Source organism: Phascolarctos cinereus, unplaced genomic scaffold (assembly GCF_003287225.1).
Source record: "Phascolarctos cinereus isolate Bilbo 61053 unplaced genomic scaffold, phaCin_HiC Scaffold_5;HRSCAF=322, whole genome shotgun sequence".
Taxonomy (NCBI): domain Eukaryota; kingdom Metazoa; phylum Chordata; class Mammalia; order Diprotodontia; family Phascolarctidae; genus Phascolarctos; species Phascolarctos cinereus.
The window spans coordinates 217,358,054-217,378,354 of NW_027555958.1; the positions used below are offsets into that span (position 1 = coordinate 217,358,054).

A 20,301-nucleotide genomic window follows, 5' to 3' on the forward strand; every position below is an offset into this window, starting at 1 on the left:
GGGCAAGTCACTTAACCCCAATTGCCTCACCAAAAAAGCAAAAAAAAAAGGAAAAAAAAAGAAAAAAGCTCTTTTGCACAAATGAAAGTTATTTGAGTTCTGTGGTTCTCCAAGGTCCCTTATGCAGGCTTGTTTCTATCTCAAGATTTGCTTAAACTGGCTGCTTCAGCTGCCCTTGGCTTTGATTTTCTGACCTCTTTTGTCTGACACCTGTCATTTTTGCTTACTAATCAGAAATCAGGAGTTTTCCCCAAATGTTTGACTCTGCTGCTGAAAATTGTGCTGAAGCCACAAATGTTATCTGTTTGTGATGTCAGAGACCTGCCCTTGTTATAGCTCATAAAAACCTCTAGTACAATAAAAAAAATGAACATGAAAAATTCTAGTATGCCATCCATACCTCCCAAGGCTCAAAACCAGGTATTTTTAATGACTAATGGAAGGATTAGTCATTATCTTGCCAGGGCTTCCATGTAACATAAACCAAGAGGAAGCACATAAGAAATGCTTATTGATTGAGAACTATCAACTTGTCACCCTAGTTACCACTTCCACTTGTGCTGCCAATGAGTCATGGAAATGTGAGGGACACAGGGGAGGGTGTGGTAAAAGGCAACGAGGGGGTTAGATTTTTACCCGTGATTTTACTGGTATAGGAAACTTCCAGTGAATAAACTCCCTCCACCAATGCAGAGGGACTTCAGTCTGTGGTTTTAAACTGCTCTGTGACTTCGGTTTCAGAGAATTCCTGGTCCATGGAGAGGTTCAACAGCTTCTCCAGTTCTCCAGCTTCTCCACTGGATTTTGAGTCAACCAATCAATAAACACTTATTGAGTGGCTACTATGAGCCAGTGAGGGCAGCTAGGTGGCACGGCGGATACAGTGCCAAGCCTGGAGACAGTAAGACTCATCTTTCTGAATTCAAATCCGGCCTCAGACACTTACTAGCTATGTGACCCTGGGCAAGTCACTTTACCCTATTTGCCTCAGTTTCCTCATCTGTAAAATGAGCTGGAGAAGGACATGGTAAATCACTCCAGTATCTTTGCAAAGAAAACCCCCAACTGGGTCATGGAGAATAAGACACAGCTGAAATGACTCAATAACAACCAGCAAGAAGGTCAGGATGTTCTTGGCTGCGATGACAGGAATGCAGGGATGAGTTTGCTGGTCTGTCCTTGCATCCCATAATATTCCTGAGTGACTCTTTGAAGGTTATTAAAGTTTTAATATAATTTAAAGTGCCCTTGACACTGTCTCCAAATTTCTTTCTTTTTTTTTAATTTCAACTAATATTTATCATTTCTGTTGAATGCAAAGTACTATGCATGAGGTTGGGGAAATAAGAGAAAAATGAAAACAAAGTGTTTCACAACAAATTCTACTATGGGAACATGACATTTATCTGCAGAATTCTTGATAGGAAGCAGTAGGAATTTACTCTCCTCACCCAAAATATCAGGGAGGCTTGGAGAATTCCTTTGAAGGAGGTTATTGAACATTGTTAAACTAAAAGAGCTAAAAACACCCTTAACTCCAGGCATGTTGGCTGGACAGTCTCACAAAAGAGTGCTAACCTTTCCCCTGAAGAAGAAGCCCCAACCCTAGCCCCAGATGAAGACTCCAGCAACTTTAGAAACAGAATAGAACATCAGTGGGGCATACACACTTGTCTGGGAAGTGAACCATTAAAGCTGTTCCAGCTGAGCCACAACTCTGGGACCTCCTGAGTCCTATAGGTGATATTCCCATTCTCATGGGCAAGGTGGGAATCCATGGGAAATTATATTTATGTCTTGCGTTATTTCCCTTGTCCAAAAGGGACAATTTGAAATGAGCCTTTATGGCAACATAAGAAAGTATATTTTATTGGAATGGATTTCTACAGTGTAGAAGGAAAGAGGTGTTATGTAGATACAGAAGCCACTTCAGCCTCAGCAAGACCTGGCTTCTAATCCTGTCTCTGACTCCTATTGATTGTGTGATTCCAGGCAAGTAGGTTAACCTCTCTGTGTCCCATGCAGCTTTCCCACTAAAAGCCCCAAGACGATGGCAGATGTGCTATTGGTAGAGGGAATTTCCTCTCCAGGGAGCTCGCTACATAAATCAAAGCACAGGTCTCTTATCATTTATTTTGCTGTCTGTCCTAAATGAAAATTATTTTACTTGATTTGTGGTTTCTGGGTTTTAATAGTGAATTCCCTGTATGTGGTTTGAGCCACATCTGCATAACTAGGATCGGGCCCAATCAACACCTGGAGTCAAAAAGGGAGTTATACAGTATCCGTGACACCCAGAGTCGGATGACCAACTTTGATATAATGATAAAAATTATCCTTCATCTTCACATTTCAATTATAGCATGTGGACCAGGTTAAGTTGATCAGGCCCTCCTCACCAAAGTCCCAAATGTATTTCAGTCAGTTAAATAGATCCTGGCCTAACTGCCTTCAGCCTGTATTTGGGGGAAAATGGGAGGTCTGAATCTTTCTCTTCACATGATTCTCCACCCTCTTCTCCCCTCCCCCATCTAGCCTCTGAATCATTGGCCCTGAGAGTTTGGGTTTTTCTCATATATCCCCGGTACAGCAAGGACTACAAAAAGGACGGCTTGTCTACCTAGGTCCTGGTCAGGCTGTTGGTTCTCTCTTGTTTTTCAGAAAACCAGGAACTGAGAATCATGGCTGCAAAGCCCATACTGTATTACTTCAATGGCAGAGGCAGAATGGAATCGGTGCGCTGGCTCCTGGCAGCTGCTGGGGTGGAGGTAGATGCTTCATTTCTTATCTTTGTGCTCTTTCTTCTGACTCAGTGAATATTTAGCAGAGGAGAAGTCACGTGGAGCTTACTTAATGACTACCTCCAAAAAAGGGGTCTAATCATGGTGATCACCCTCTTTTTTTTTTTTTTGATAGTGAACTAAGCCACAGGAGCAATTTGAAGGGCAAATTTATCTTGATAATTAAGTGTTGATTGAGTTCTCCATCTGTAAGTAGAATCAAGGCCCAGTGAAAAGTTCACTGGACTTGGATTCAGCAGACCAGGGTCTGAGTCACGGCACCACTACCTCCTAGCTGGATGTCCTTAGGCAAGCTAGCTTGCATCTCTGGGTCCCAGCTTCATCACTTGTAGAATAGGGGGCTGGCATTGCATGATTTCTGAGATCCCCTTCTAGGTTCGATATTCTGTGATCTTTGCCTACAATGACTCCTTAAAAAAAATACTTTTTTTCTATGCCATAACCCAAAGAATGATGCTGGTTCCAATTTATTTCCTTAACTGTCTGGCCATTATTGCTTAGTGTTGTTATTAATTTAAAAGCCCATCACTTTGGAATATTGAAAAATACCAAGGAACAGAGGTTGGGCTAGTTTCTAAAGAGATTTTTAGCTTTCTTCATTTTTGTTGGCTTCCTTTTTTTGGGTAGAGACTGTGGAAGATTCAGATTCATTACGTATGTGAAATTTCTAAACTTTTAAACATTGATAATTTAGACTGATATACTAGAAAAATTTGTAATAACCTTTCAGGTGGTGATGAATGATTTCCCCCACTCCTAAGTGATATTAGTAAATCACTTCCCCTCTCTGGGGTTCAGTTTCTTCTTTTCCATATGAGGGGATTGGATGAGACAACCCCCAGTGTCCTTTCCAGCTCTGCCTGTGTCCTAGGATCTGAGGGTCTTAAGTTCTGCTAATCATAGGACCCCATTCTGTCACAGGATTGAAAATAAGACTACTCTGTCCACCACACCACTTAGTTGCCATTTAAAGAGGTTAAGAGTCTCAATCTATGAGCCTATGAGCAGTAATTACAATGATTAATAATAGTCACAATATTAATTAGACAGTGTGGCATAGTGAAAAACACTGGTCTGGGAGTCAGAAGGTTCAGATGGTAGTCATGGCTCTGTCACTAATTAGCCATGTGACCTTGGGTAAATCATAGGATTATGGGATCGTAAATAGAGAGCTAGAAGAGATCTTGAGGCCATCTAGTTCATGTCTTTCCTCCTCCACACTCCCTTTTTGTTGATAAAAAAAAAAATGAGGCACAGAAAAGTTAAGTGACTTGCCCTAGGTCAACCAGTAAGCTACAGAAGTAAGTTTTAAACCCGGGTGTTTTGACTCTAAGACTATATATCACAGAGCAGTCACTGATTTACCCTGGTAGATAGGGTTTCCTCAGCAAGAGTTCCCTACATCGAATTTTGCATGTGTTGTGTGGTCATCCTGTGTGTGTGTGTACATGCTTGTATGTATGTGTGTGTAGTATTTTTACAGAGAGATTTTTTCTGAAAAGAGGACTCAGTTAAATCTTAAAATGATAGGTTAGTTTCAGATATTTCAACTTGTTTTATTTAAGAGGCAGTTCAGGAAGCGAGGAAGCTATAAAATACTTTTTTATGTGGTCAATTTACTGCATATTGAAATAAGAAAATAGAGTGCCTTTTTAGGACTTCTATTATAAAATTAAGTTATAAAACATCAAAATATGTTAAGTTTTCTCGAGTATTACTGCTGCATATGTAAACTTGATTGAAAATAAATTACGAAAATATTGGATTAATTTCTTTCCCTCTTTGACATTGTAGTAAGCTTACAATTGAATATGAAAGCAAATGTTCTTTGCTAATGTATAATTGAGAACATTCCTAAAATCTAACAAGTCCTTTATTCAGATGATTTTATTTTTAAAAATCTAATGCGAGCAGTTCTATACAGTATTCTTGAATGGAAAGAGGTTTTTTTTCCCTAATTCAAACATGTCAGATATTTATATTTGCATTCTCATGGTCTAAAATATGTATTTTAAGAATGAAATTTTATGAGTTCACTATTTCCTTTTAAAGGGGTTTCTTATTTTTTAAACCAATATTTCAGTCCAGATTGAAATGTATGTCCAAATTTTGAGTATTAATTTCATTTATTTGAAAGTGACTCAGTAACATTGATCACTGGTTTTAATGTATTTGAAAGATACACACACATACCTGTACACACACAGAGATTCCTTATAAACTATTAAGATTAAAGTAGTTTAACCAGTGCTCTGCACATAGTAGGAGCTTAATAAATGTTTGCTGAATTGAATTAGAGTCACAGTTTATTTTCTGTTTGTAGTAAATGGACTTTATATTTGAAGGAGAATTTGTGGGAATTCTTTAGATGTTTGACTTCATCATTATGCATGGCAGTCCAGTTAATGCTGTATTCCGTGTGTCCTGTTTTGAAAATAAACACATTGTTTTAATGAAAAACCAGTATTGAGGTGATTATGATTTAGAAAATATATAATATCTGTATAAACACTTGCATCGAACCAGCTTCTTTTTTAATCAGCTGATGTTTACGTGCAGATACTTTTTGTATCTTGTTGCTAAAAATATTTTTGCATTTCAGCACATCAAGTGACAATAAAGTTATTATTTATGCAAAAAAAAAAAGTATTCCCTCTATCAGTGGTGTCAAAGTCAAATAGGAGTGGGGACCACTAAATCATATGCATCTAATTTTATTTATAAACACTTTCCAATTACATTTTAATCTGGTTGGGCATGCACTCAGGAATTTTGCAGGCAGCTGGTTTGATACCTCAGTCCTATATCTATGAAATCACAGGTCCAGACACCTCTCTCCTCTCTAACCCCAAAAGGCATAGAAAAGTAGTCCAGGGCAGCTAGGCAGCGCAGTGGATAGAGCACCAGCCCTGGAGTCAGGAGGACCTGAGTTCAAATCCGGCCTCAGACACATAACACTCACTAGCTGTATGACCCTGGGCAAGTCACTTAACCCCAATTGCCTCACCAAAAAAATAAATAAAGTAGCCTGTAGTGATTGTATTGACAGAACTCTGGGCTTAGAATTAGGAACGCCTGAAGTCAAATCTTGCCCCTGACACTTATTCTCTGTATGACCCTGGGCAAGTCTTAACCTCTATGTGCCTCAGACAACAGCACTTACATATGAAGTCATAATATGATTGACAGAATCACTCTCCCAGGCATTGGATAGATACAAAAATGAAAAAATACAAATTGGCATTGATAATCTAGTAATCATTTCTCTAAGATTCGTATTTTAATTTAAAAAAAAGGGGGGGGAAGGTAGACTAGAACAGTGGTTCTCAAAGTGTAGTCTGAAGTTGCCAAAGATCCATTCAGGGAGCATTTGAGATCAAGACTCCTTTCATAATAATACTAAGATGTTAATAACCTACAAAAATACTCTTCCCTTTTCCAATTATATATCTCTGTGGAGCTGGATTTTATCTATCTATATCTATAAATGTATGTACATATGTATATATACACACATATTTCATCCAGAACAACATATTACAACAGACTGAATGCAGAAGCAGATACAAGAATCCAGCTAAGATTAGACATTAAAGAGATTTGCAAAATTATGTAAAACAATGCCACTCTTCTCACTAATTTTTTGTCTTGGAAAATAGTCATTTTTCATGAAAATGTGTTATTTATGTTAATACATAATGGGTTTGTTTTTAATGAATTGATAAGTATATTTAAAATTCATGTTTTATTTTCTAATATGGCACATATTAATAGATAGAACCCACATAAACAGAAGCTCTTTGGATAGGTCCTCAATAATATTACATTTAAGAAGGTAATGGGGGGTTTTGAAACCAAAATATTCAAGAAGTTTTGGACAAAAGCATCAGAGTCATTGGTGTAGAGTTGGAAGGAACCTTAGAGATCATTTAGTTCTTGCATGTGTGGAGGGCCACACACAGCCTTCATTTTTGCAGATGAGGAAACTGAGGCCCAGAGAAGTTAAGTGACTTGCCCAGGGTCTCCCAGCTAGTAAATACCTAAGGCAGGATTTGAACTCAGGTTTTTGTGACTCCTAGTCTTGTGCTCTACCCCTTATACCACCTAGTTGTCTTAGGTGATCCCTAGGGTCTCTGCCAATGCTAACATTCTATGATTCCATTGCTCTGATACCCTCATATGTTCTTCTCCTTTCTAGTTTGAAGAAGTGTTTTTGGAAACAGCTGAAGACCTTCAAAATTTAATTAAGGGTGAGTTCAAAGCCTTGCTGTTGTGCTCTGCTAGTCCATGAAGATCAGATTAACTACCCTTGCCTTGCCTGAAAAGACATACAGAAAGTCTCTAAGATCTCCTTGGAGCCCTACAATTCTCTGATTCTACAGTTGTGAAAAAGTATGTTATAAATCACAGCATGGATGGGAAATTACCTAGGACAGTACACAAGTGTGTTCTTCTGTACCTCAGAGGTAGGGTTTGAATTTCAAACAGCCACATCAGGAAAGAAAGTAAAGCTTTTTTCCTCCTGAAACAAAGGGCCCTCGGCTTCTATGAAGGAATAGTGGTGGAAGTAAAGAGTGATGATGGGATTTAAGACTGGAAAGGTTAGGTTGGAGTCAGGTCATGGAGGAGCTTGAATGTGAGAAAAGAGCAGGCAGGTGGGAGTTACTGGAGGGTTTTTTGTGTGTGGGCAAAGAAGTATCTGGACAATTGCTGTGTCTCAGGAAGACGAATTATGAAGGTTTGATCTGGAATAGACAGAGACTGGAGGTATAGACCCCAACGAGAAACACTGAAAGAATCTAGGTGGCAGACAAAATTAAAGCTAAAATAGATTTAATCATTAGAGAAAAATAGGGAAAGTGCACTACATGTCAGTCATATCAAGCATTATTGTTTTAGGCCATTTCAAATAACTAGACAGTAAAAGGATGGAATATTGCTATGGTGTAGGAAATGACTAGTTGGTGGACTTAGAAAAATATGGAAAGACTCAGACCTGTGAAGGAAGAGGGTATGCACCCTCAGAGAAACAGAGAACAAATAAGTATAGTGTGGTCTTACACAGATGCATGTGAATGTATATTCCTATATATAAGTATGATTATAGATATCTAAGTATATGTATGTGTACTTAAGTGTACACATGTATGTGCATGTATATATCTTTGTGTATATATGTGTATACATATAAGTATATATGTGTACATGTATGTCTGCATGTAAATGTGTATGTATCTGTAAATATATCAGCGCTTATTTGTATCATCTTGGAGGAGTGGGGAAGGAAGGGAGGGAAAAGAACAAAGTAAATAGTGCACAGCAGAGAACAAAAGAAAACTTACAAGAAAATAAAGGAAAGATGTATATCTCTGAACACAATGAGTAGTATTTCTTATACAGGCTTTCTTGAAAGGGAAATACATTGCTGTATATTTTGATCCCTCCCTTACGCTCTCCTGTGCACATGATAATGTTTTTCTTTTTTTCTGATTTTGTATTCAAGTTTATAATATGTTTCTTTTCTTATTGTGTATATAATTTTTGCTATTTAAGTCCAAAATAAATCAATTTTTAAAAAGAGAGGAAAAAAAGAATCTAAGTGGGAGCTGATGAGACCCTGGCCTCTGATATGTTAGTGGGAGCTAAAGAAAGGTGGGGGGGGGGAGGGTGTGGATCAATCAATTGATCTACAAGCATTTATTAAGCACTTACTATGTACCAGGTTCTGTCTAAGTTACTGGAGATAAAAAGATGAAAAAATGATTGTCCTTTACCTCAATGAGCTTATATTCTTTCGGGGGAAACATTATGCATAAATACCATCATCATCATACCATTTATATGTTTCCAAGGTATCTTACAAAGATTATCTCCTTCGATCCTCACAGCAACTTTGGGAGGTAGGTGCTGTCATCATCCTTGTTTTATGGATGAGCAGACTGAGGCTGAGAGCTTTAGTGACTTGCCCAGGGTTATACAGCTAGCATATGTCTGAGACAAGGCTGGAACTCTAGATCCAGCACTATCCACCAAGCCACCTACCTGCCTGTACAAGTAAATATAGAACTTATTCAAATACAAAAGAATTGCAAGAGAAAAGTAACCTTCAGGGGAAGGTGGGTGCTAGCAACTAGGGGGATCAGGAAAGATGAAGAGGGATGGAATTCCAGGGATGGAAGTCAGCTCATACAAAGGCAAGGAGATAGGAGATATAGTGTTGTGTGGGCAGAAAAGCAAGTAAGCTAGTTTGTCTGGGAAGCAGGGTGTGTGCAGAAGGACAGGCTAGAACAGACCATGAAGGGTTTTGGATGCAAAAAGTAGAGTTTGTACTTGAGGCTAGAGGCAGGAGGGAGCAGATATCAATTTGTGAGAGAAGATTTAAAGGCAAAATCCTTTAAGTCAAGAATCATGGATTACCCAAGCAGACAGTGTGTAGACCAAGTCATAGATAGAGCCCTCATTTGGGGAGATGGAGGAAATTCCCATATAGGGAGTTCCCTAGTCCCACAAGGTCACAGATAAATCCTAAGAGGTCCTTCCTTTATTCATGTACACCACCCAAAGTACCTAGCATACTGAAGTGCACATAGTAGGTTCTCAAAACTACTGTTGTTAATTAATGGCATTCTAGCTGTAGCTTTCAGTCAGTCAAGAAGCATTTATTAAGGACCTACTATGGCTCAGGCACTGCAATAAGCACAGGGGATAGAGAGAAAGAAAGAAAAATCTTTTTTTAACAATCATCTTTTTTTCTATACTACTTATGTTATTGAAATGTTTGTTTTATTTCATAAGTTCAGAACAAAATAAATTAAATTGAAAAATAAAAATAAGAGTAGATGTAATGGAGGCGGGGGAGAGCCCACAGCCCCCGCTCCTGAGGAGCTCACAGTCTGATGGGGCAGAGACAGCAAACCAACAATTATGAGCAAACAAGATGCATCAGGGTGAACTGCAGGTAACGCACACAGGGAAGGCACCAGCAGTAAGCTAGAGGTCAGGAAACGCTTCCTGGAGAAGGTGGGATTTTGACTGGGACTTGAAGGAAGCCGGGGGAGACAGGAGGTAGAGATGAGGAGGCAGAGCATTCTAGGCATGGGCGACACACAGTCCAGAGACTGAAGTGTTTTGTTCAAGGAACAACGAAAAGGTCCATGTTTCTCAATACATGGTAGGGAGTAAGTCAGTCACTCATAACATCTTGAACAACCTTATTTAGCAGCAAGCACAATCCCATTTGCAGGGTGGGAGGCAGTGTCTCTAGAATGAAAATAACCCCCCATGGAACACAGTGTGGCTGATACAGTGGAAAGAGCATTGGTTCTAAAATCAGAGCTCATGGATTCAAATCCTGCTTCTGATACTTAGCCATGTGACCTTGAGGAAGTCCCTCACCCTTCTTGGGCCTCAATTTCCCCTACTATAGAATGGAAGGGTTAAACTGGACAACCGCTGAGGTCCTTTCTGGTTGGAAAACTATGATCCCAGGATCATACTCTTATGAGGGGGAGTAAGCCACTGACTTGACTTCTGTTTCCTTTTTTTAGATGGAAAACTAATGTACGAACAAGTGGTGCCAATGGTTGAAATTGATGGAATGAAGATGGTACAATCCAGAGCCATCCTGAGATATATAGCTGCAAAATACAGCTTGTATGGGAAGGACCTGAAGGAGCAAGTCCTGTACAGTAATCGTTTTTTGCATGTTTACAATGTAAAGTAGAAGTGACCCTTTTTTATTTAGGAAAGCTCTACTTGACAGTGGATTCTGACAAATGATTTGCCCAGGGTCACAGTGCCAAGTGCAGGTCAAAGGTAAAACTTGACCATAGGTCTTCCTGAGTTCAGTGTCAGCTCTCTATCTGTTCTTTCCCCTGCTTCTCAATGAAATTACGTTAAGAAAGTATCTCCTTTTATTTAATGGACAAAGCAAGAATGTTCTTATCAGCATGTTATGGAAGTAAATATGTAAAATTCTTAACTCCCTTTCCCAAATGATCTAAGTCCAAGTCCTGATGTAGATATCCTCAATAAATGGTATTATCAAAGTGGGGAGCAGTTAAAGAAGGAAATTAAATCACTAGCTGCTTAGTAGAGTGTTACTATAAAGTAACAATACTGGGTTTTGTAGGCTGCTTATCAATCAGTCAATATCTATTAAGTACCTACTATGTGCCAGAAACTGTGCTAATGCTGAAGATACAGAAAGAGCAAAAGACAGTCCCAAAGAGCTTACAATCTAATGGAATGTTTGTAGAACTCAATCTTAACGTAATGGGCATGTTGGGAATACTTTCCTTTTAATATATTGCAATGGACTGGCCCACTCACAGATACATAGATGACTTGTTCAAAAAAGAAGAAATACTGGCTTTAGATCTCAAAATAGTATAACTACAATTTAAAAATCATTTTGGGGGGCAGCTAGGTGGCGCAGTGGATAGAGCACCGGCCCTGGAGTCAGGAGGACCTGAATTCAAATCCAGTCTCAGACCAAACACTTGACACTTACTGGCTGTGTGATTCTGGGCAAATCACTTAACCCCAATCACCACCCAAAAAAATAATTTGTAATGGTTAGTAAAAGCATGAGTTCAAAAACAATATGCAAATTCACTATTAACTCAATGAAAATGAAGACTTTTTTTAAAAAAAACAGCTTCTATGTTTATTAACTCATCATGGAGAGGCCATGCAACCCATACTGGATGAATCAATACATCAACAAGTAATTATGGAGTGCCTACTATGTGCTGATGTGCGCAGTTCGGTAGTACAGTGGATAGAGTGCTGTCCCTAGAGTCAGGAAGAATCGTCTATCTGAGTTCAAATTGGGTCTCACATATTTACCAGCTGCGTGACCCAGGGCAAGTCACTTAACTCCGTTTACCTCAGTTTCCTTATCTGTGAAATGAGCTGGAGATGGAAAAGGCAAACCACTCCACTATCTCTGCCAAGAAAACCCCCAAATGGGGTCAGGAAGAATTGGACGTGACCGAATTGACCGAACAACAACAAATGTGCCGGACACCATGCTAGCCCTGACAGTACGAATACAAAGAGTAAAACAATCTGACTTCAGAATTTTAGTCCAGGCTTAAGTGGACCCTAGCCATGTAGCCCCAAGAAGGTTATTCAATTTCTCAGTGCTTCCCTAACACTATAAATGAACTATAAATGAGAGGGGACTTGTCGATCTTCAAGGCTCAGGGAATTGCCCTCACTGATGAAATTACGGGCCTGGACTGAAAACACAAAACCACAACAACTCACAGTAAATTCTCCTTTACTCAGTGGTTTTGTACGTTTGTCCAAACCAAGTTGAAAGTGTCTTAAATGGGGCTTGATGTTTTTAAAGCCCAGAATCAAGCTCTTTTTCTATTCTAAGGAAGCTCCTGCATGCCAGTCGGTAGATGGAACATTTTTGGTATCTGGGCCTTAATATACATATGAGTAGGCAGAATTCTTACCCTGGGGCCTGTGAACTTATCTAAATATTTTGCCAATAACTGTATTTCAATATAATTGGTTCACTTTGTAATCCTATGTATTTCATTTTATGCATTTAAAGACATTATTCTGAGAAGGATTCATTATCCATGATAGAGAACATCTAAGAAGCCCTGCTCTGTATCTACTACTCTATGGTGCATCTCAGTGTTTAAACTACAAAGATAAATTAATGATACTAAATTAATAAATAATACCACAAAATAAATTAATTAATAAGTTAATAAGTTACTAGCTATTAATAATAAAATAATACATTATTAATAAATTAATAATTGCTTATGAAATCCTTCTTGCTACGTCATAATACCTTACATTTGCACAACAGTACTTTACACTTTCGGAGTGGGGGGGAGGGACAGATGGGTGGCGCTGCGGATAGAGTGCTGGGTCTGGAGTCAGGACCCTTCCTGAGTTCAAATTGGGCCTCAGACACTTACTAACTGTGTGACTCTGGGCAAGTTACTTAGCCCTGTTTGCCTCAGTTTCCTCAAATGTAAAATGAGCTGGAGAAGGAAATGGCAAACCATGCCAGTATCTCTGTCAAGAAAACCACAATTGGGGTGATAGTCAAAACCGACTGAAATGATGAACAATAACTTTATACTTTTTTTAAAAAAGCATTTTCACATATAGTATTTTATTTGCTCCGGCATTTGATAATAATGACATATGTAAAAAGAGCTTTAAACCTGGCAAAGCATTTTACATACATTTTTTGATTGGAGTCTCTCAGTAATAGGATGAGCTAGTAATCATATTGTTATTGGTGCCTCTTTCCTTTTCCAGGATTGACATGTATGTGGAAGGAATGAGAGATCTGTACGACATAATTATATTGCTCCCATTAGCTTTGCCTGAAGAGCAGGAGAAGAATCTTAGCTTCGTCAATGAGAGAGCCACGCAAAGATTCTTCCCAGTGTATGAGAAGGTATGGACCAATGAGTGTGTGATCTACCTGCATATTCACTGAAATTACAAACACTTTCTCCACTGCAATCTGAGCAAATGCATGACAATTCAGAAACATTGGAGGCTCTGTGGTACAGAAGAAAGACCACTGGCTCTATAAACAGAGGATCTGAGTTCAGATCCTGCCTCTGACACTTACCAGCTGTGTGACTTTGGGCAAGTCACTTGTCCTATCTGGCCTTAGTTTCTTCATCTGAAAAATAAGGGAGTTGGACTTAATGACTCCTAAGGTCACTTCAGCTCTATAATCTATGATCCTATGAATTCATAAAGAGCTGGAGCTAGGTAGGATAGGTAGCCACTTAAGACACAACATGCAGGGTGTTGCAAGAGAGATGTTTGTTAATATTTCTTTTTTACATTTAAAAATTATATGGCTGGTCCTGGGACTGTCCTCCTGAAGTTCCTATGCACCATTCTAGACTGGTAAACGGGGGAAGGGCTGGTGGCAATCCTCTGTGAGGATAAAAATGGAAGGGGTTCAATGACATTTTTTGCACCTATTTATAAAGTTGGTACAATGCAGCCCTTCTGGGACAGACTTGGTCCTGACTAAATCATTTAATATGCACCCATTAAATACATAGGGAGACCAAGAGCCTCAGCCTAACCACAGGCATTTATTAAAGAGCCAGCTATACAACACAGACTGGGCTTGGCACTGAGGACACAAAGACAAAATGAAATAGAGCTTGCCCTCAAGGAGCTTACATTCTATAGGGGGATACAACATTTTAGCATCCTCCTCCTGCTAGGTTACAAGTTTGTGGATGGCAGAGACTAGGTTGGTTTTAGCCATCACCTTATACACTGTCTTGCATGGAGGAGGCATTTAAGGAATGTTTATTGGTCTGTTAAACAATGACCAAAACAGAAGTTTGTTGTGCCGATACCCAAATTTCCTCTGTCATAGAGGGAAAAGATATCTATCCATCGGTCAGGCAGTTTTGAAGGATGGTGAAAGCTAATTCATGGAATCCATCGTAGGAGAATATCTTTAGAAATATTTAAAGGTTGGGAGCAGGTAGGTAGCGCAGTGGATAGAGCACTGGCCCTAGATTCAGGAGGACCTGAGTTCAAATCCAGCCTCAGATGATACATAACATTTTCTAGCTGTGTGACCCTGGGCAAGTCACTTAACCCCATTGCCTAGCCAAAAAACAACAGCAAAAAATATTTGAGGGTTTATTCCTTGGTTTAAAAAAAGGTATTGTGTTAACAAAGGATTTTAGAAACAGTACTGTCTCTATAATTTACAACTCCTGAGGACAGATTGTCAACACAACCTGAAAATGTGGTCAACAGATGATCCCATTGGTATCCTAATATGGGCAAAGGACAATGGGGAAAAAAAGGGAATCAGGTTATACTGTAACCTGGGTCTGGGATATGTCATGTGTTTTACTGATTGCCATAGCTAGAAGAGACCTTAGCTTGTCCATGGGATTTGTAAATTTTATTTTTGAAATTTTGTGAGTTTCCTTGAGCTTAAAGATGTTTCATTTTGGCTGAAATATTTTTCATTTCATCAAAAAGTAATTATTTTTCTTTCTCTTTTTTTTTTTAAATTCTTTTTCCCCCCTCTTTTCTTCAGTGGATGGAAGTGCTTTCCCCCAGTCCAGGATTTACTGGATTTTGCTCTCTTTTAAGATTCACTTTTGTGCCTAACTCAGTGGTTCCTGTAGGATTCCAAATGTATCATGCAACATGACTGCCAGTGGGTTATTGCCTACGGCGGTATTGACTATTAGTAAATGCTGCTTGGAGTTCTGTGTTATTGATTACACAGCTGTTGAGTGGCACGTGGCCCTGAACTTATTGCTAATGCCTGCTGTATAATTAGTTATTGTTTTTGTGTGCATGTGTGCTTTTTAGTTTTCATTGCTACACACTATTATGTGCTTTTTGTTTGCATTGGCACTAATGTTTTGCAGAATAGACTTTTAAATTGAATTTGAACAAAATCAATGCCAGGACTTTAGGCATTTAGTGTGCAGTTATACCAAGAAAAACTCCAAGAAGATTTTAAATTATAGTAATAGAATTTGACCATAAAAATAAGGCCATTGTAAAAGTATTGAAGAATATTATAAGGGATTTGGGTAAATATGAGGCAATCATTAACAGATGTGAGTAGAGAGATAACATGCAGTTTTCTGTAATTTGTAAGAAATAGTTACTCATTCAATAATTCCTGATGTGATAAAAAATTAAGAGATTACTTGGCTACCAATTCCTAAGCCTCCATCTGAAGAAGGAAGGAAGGAGAAAAGGAAGGAAGGGAGGAGGGAAGGAGAGAAAGATGGAGAGAGGAAAGAAGAAAGGAAAGGAGAGAGGAAGAGAGGAAAGAAGGGAAGGAGGAAGAAAGGAAGGAAAGAAAGAAAAAAGGATGGAAGGAAGAAAAAAATTCTTTTGTTTTTTAAAAAAATTTTTTGTAACTCCATGTTTCTCTCTCTTACATGGAGTTATGCACCCTGAGAAATAAAGGAAGAAAGAAATAAGCATTTATTAAGTATCACCTATGTACCAGGCACCGTGCTAAATGCTTTACAAATATTTTATCATTTGATACAATAACTTTGGGAGGTAGGTATTATTGCTATCCTCATTTTTCAGTGGAAGAAACTGAGGCAGACAGAGGTTAAATGACTTGCCAAAGTTCACAATAGCTAGTGGCAGAGATTAAATTTGAATTCTGGTCTTCTTTGCTTCAGATCCAGTCTTCTATCCATTTCGCCACCTAACAGTTTTGGGTAGCTTAGACCTTGATGCTTAGATAGTCTGAGAGGTTTTAGAGTGGATGAGCTGAAGTTCCCCATCAAACTTGAAAAAGATACTGTAGTCAAGGCGGCTAGACCTTCCCCCACAGCAGGGATATCATCAGGCCTAAGTTAAAGTCTTCTCAGGAAAGGATCCAAGGCCCATTGGGGAAGAACCACTTGAAGCATGGATTAGACATGCATGCTAAGCACTACAGCACTGTGAAGCAGGTAATGTAAGAAAAAAGGGGTAATTCAACCAATTCCATTTACAGAACTGAGGCCTTGAGAATTTTTCAAGATTACAGAGCTAGTGACTATTACAGTCACAAAAAGAATCCAGATTCCCTGGATTTCCCGGCCAGTACTCTTGTTTTTAAAAATTGTCTTATGAAATCTTAGGTTACATAATTCACATAATTCTCTCTCTCTCTCTCTCCCTCTCTCTCTCTCTCCCCCTCCTTCTCTCTCTCTCTCTCTCTCTCTCTCTCTCTCTCTCTCTCTCTCTCTCTCTCTCTCTCTCTCTCTCTCTCTCTTTGTCTCTGTCTCTCTCCCATAATGGGGGGATGGAATTATTTCACTTGTAAGAATATATCAGGTTTTACTTTTTTATTATAAACTTAATACTCAGAGAACTAGAACTTTTCAATATATGTAAACATTAGTCAATAAACATTTATTAAGCAACTGCTATATGCCAAGCACTGTGCTGAGTGCTGGGGATACAAAAGGAAGCAAAAGGCAGTCCGTGCCCTCAAAGAGCTGACAATGTAATGGGGGAGACAAAATGCAAACAAATATCTCCAAGGCAAGCTATATGCAGCATAAATAGGAAATAATTAGCAGGGTCTGTAACGTACTCTATGCCTGGACCATTGCAGTAGCTTGCCAGGTGGTCTTTCTGCCTTAAGTCACTCCCCAGCACAGGCGTCTTCCCCTTAGCTGTCAAATTGAATGAACTTCCTTAAGCTCTGGTCTGACCATGTCATCCCCCCCCTCCCCGACCCCAACCCAATTCAGTGAACTCCAGTGGCCCTCTGTTGCCTCCAGTATCACATATAAAGACATCCCTTCATGACCTAGCCCCTTCCTACCTTTCCAGCCTTCTTAAAGCTTACCCCCTCACACTGGCCTCCTTAGAGATCCTGGAACAATTAGGCCCTGTAGGCATTTTTCCTAGCTGTCTCCCTTGCCTATAACCTTCTCCCTCCTCATGTGTGCCTCCTGACTTCTCTGGTTTCCCACCAAGTCTCAGGTAAAGTCCTGCCTTCTGCAAGAGGCCTTTCCTGGTCCTCCTTCCTCCTGAGAGTATCTCCAATTCATCCTGTGTATATCATTTCTGCACAGTAGTCTACGCATTGCTTCCCCATTAGACTGGGAGCACCTTGAGAGCAGAGACTGTGTTTTGCCCCTGTTTGTATCCCCAGCACTTAGCACAGTGCCTGGTGTATATATGGTAGGAGCTTAATAAATGTTTATTGAATGAATTAATAGTATAATGGAAAGAGCAAAAATACTCAAAGAGAACAATTTAGAAGAGGACACAAACAAAGGGAGAAATTATTACTACCTTGTTAGTCAAGAAACATTTATTAAATGCCTACCATATGTTAGGCACTGTGGGATACAAAAAGAGGCAAAAGAGAGTCCCTGCCCTAAAGCAGTTTCCAATCTAAAGGAAACAACATGCAAGCAAATATATACAAAGCAACCTATGTACAGGATAGATTTTGTTGTTCAGTTGTATTCCACTCAGGGTTTTCTTGACAAAGATACTGGAGTGGTTTGTCATTTCCTTCTCCAGCTCATTTGACAGATAAGGAAACTGAGGCAAACAAGGTGAAGTGACTTGCCCAGGATCACACAGCTAAGTGTCTGAGGCCACATTTGAACTCAGGTTTTCCTGACTCCAGGCATGGCTCTCTATCCACTGCTCTACCTAGCAGCCCACAAGATAAAAAGGAAATAATTAAAAGAGAGAGCACTGGAATTAAGAGGGGTTGGGGAAGGCTTTCTGTAGAAGATGGAATTTTAGTTGGGACTTGAAGGAGGTCAGGGAAGTCAGCTGTCAGAGTAGAGGAGGGAGAGTGTTCCAGGCATGGGGGACAGCCAGAGAAAATGCCCTATCTTCAAATAATAAATACACTATCTTCAAGAAATGTGCTGTATGTTCCCACAAGTTCTCTCCCTTCTCTCCTTGTCATTGATCCTATAGGCATTAAAAGACCATGGCAAAAACTACCTTGTGGGCAACCAGCTGAGCTGGGCAGATATCCATCTCCTTGAACTCATCTTAATGGTTGAAGAATATAAGTCTGATGTTCTCTTGGTATTCCCTAAACTGCAGGTAATTCCATCAAAAGCATTCACTACAAATATTGCAGATATCTATTAATGTACATGTCCTCTTCCCCATTAGAATGTAAGCTTCCTGCAGGCAGGGATAGTTTTTGCTTTTTTCTTTGTATCTCCAGAGCTTAGTACAGTGCTGAGCACATAGTAAGGGATAAATACATGTTTGTTTAAAAGATCTGGAATTTCCTCTGTGTACACTTCCTCCAAGAACAGAGATCCTTAGTCTTCACAAATCATTGTGGACCAAACCAGCCATCTGTTGTCCACCCTTCAGATGATGGCTGGATGTCTTTTCAGATGGTAGGCATGAAGAGCATTGGTGAGCCCAGAGCTCAAATCCTTTCTAGCAATTAAGGAAGTAAAACTTCATACATTTTTAAAAGAGAAGGCTGTTCCTTCATATATTTATTATATCACATTGTATGATATCATATTATATTATATTATGTTATATTGCTTTATATTATATTGTATGACATGATATATGATATCTGGGGGGGGGGGGAAGGGCCTTACACATTTGCAGAGCCGGAAGTTCCTGAGGACTTTTAAATGTCACTGCCCATAGGGTAAAAATGGTTGACACAGTTTTCCCCCAGGATGAAACAGCTTCCAAAGGGTCTTGGCAAGAGCATCCCTAGGGCCCTACTCAAATGGGCAAGGCTAATTGCTTCATTTACAGGTGATGTGATTTTTTTTTTCATTTTAGGAGTTCAAAGCTAGAATCAGCAAACTCCCCAGGATTCAGAAATTCCTTCAGCCTGGTAGTCCAAGAAAGCCACTGGTGGATGATGCAAGTTTTGAAGCTGTAAAGAAGATATTTAATTTGGAAAAAGGCTTACTTTTTAAATACTCAAGTACTCTATTAGCTAACTTTTAGTCATGCCCACAAAAAATACTAGAATGTGCTCCTATAGCATTTCTAGTTTCAGTAACTAGTAAATATGATATGCCTCCATATAGATATTGCTATATATTGGAAAACCTAATCTTTACATTGCTTATTATAAAACTTAGTTTGATTAGAATTTGACCTTACTCAGGGTCATAGATTTATAAATTTTATTTTTCTTTTTCTCACATATTTAGGGCCAAATTTAGAGCAAAATAGAACTTAAGGGGCACTGAATCTATCCTCTTCATTTTACCGATGTGGAAATTGACAAGAGAGGTTAAGTGACTTACCAGAGGTCACCCAGGCAATAGGTGGTAGTCAGGATTCAAACTCAGGTCTCCTGTTTCCAAATTCAACACTTTTTCAACTGTTACACTATCTCTGCTTCAATTAATCCAAATTTTTCTGGAAAGTGGAAACTTTTGGAATAAAACTGAAAATCATATGAAAACAAGATGATACTAAAGATTTCTTAAAGAAAAAAACCCAACCTTAGTAGATGATGCATTAGATTCCTTTTAGATGCAAACCTTTCACACCTGCCCTGACAGTCTTCAGGCTCCTCAACAAAAGAAGTGACATTCAGTTATCTTCACTGTACAGAATTTAGGCAGGAAAGCAGTCTGCCAATATTTTAGAAAGATTTTCATTAAAAAAAAAAACAACAGGAAAAAACTGGTTTGTTTAGTTCCCAGTTAATGAGAAACTTCAATTAATACCCTATTCCTTTCTCCCCATGACACTGCTAATCATGGTTTTATTCTACTTTAAAAAAAAAGATAAATTTTAATACAATCAAGGGGAAAAAACTGAAGGATAACTTTGAAAATTTCCCCTTTTAAAATAGCCCTTGTCTTGTAAACTTAAAGATGCATTTTCAGGAGAAAAATCAGAGCTTTTATTTCTCCAAGCAGATATTTTATTGTGTACCATTTTGTCTCATTGCTAGGTAAGCTAAGAAGAAACCCATCAACACTTGGAGGCAGAGTCAAAGTGGTAGGGTGGAGTG

The 20,301-nt window shown here is 39.0% G+C and overlaps 1 protein-coding gene across 2 annotated transcripts; it reads left to right on the forward strand.

The window, feature by feature from the left end:
* The first annotated feature begins 2,558 nt into the window (after positions 1 to 2,558).
* On the forward strand, positions 2,559 to 19,746 carry LOC110213530 (glutathione S-transferase-like). 2 transcript variants are annotated; one of them, XM_020993911.2, is made up of 6 exons: positions 2,562 to 2,768; positions 7,000 to 7,051; positions 10,349 to 10,484; positions 13,101 to 13,242; positions 18,258 to 18,389; positions 19,107 to 19,746. In XM_020993911.2, the coding sequence occupies exons 1-6, from the start codon at positions 2,682 to 2,684 to the stop codon at positions 19,275 to 19,277; spliced, it is 720 nt and encodes a 239-aa protein (XP_020849570.1). In that variant the 5' UTR covers positions 2,562 to 2,681; the 3' UTR covers positions 19,278 to 19,746. The 2 variants fall into 2 exon arrangements, with proteins under 2 accessions (XP_020849571.1, XP_020849570.1); XM_020993912.2 differs by lacking the exon at positions 18,258 to 18,389 and having other exon boundaries at positions 2,559 to 2,768.
* Positions 19,747 to 20,301: the final 555 nt, after the last annotated feature.

Bases quoted from the DNA above. Each gene is read 5' to 3' on its own strand.
- LOC110213530 (XM_020993911.2), top strand. From the start codon at position 2,682: ATGGCTGCAAAGCCCATACTGTATTACTTCAATGGCAGAGGCAGAATG. The intron at 7,052-10,348 runs GTGAGTTCAAAG...TCCTTTTTTTAG, and splicing joins CCTTCAAAATTTAATTAAGG to ATGGAAAACTAATGTACGAA. The intron at 10,485-13,100 runs GTACAGTAATCG...TTCCTTTTCCAG, and splicing joins GACCTGAAGGAGCAAGTCCT to GATTGACATGTATGTGGAAG.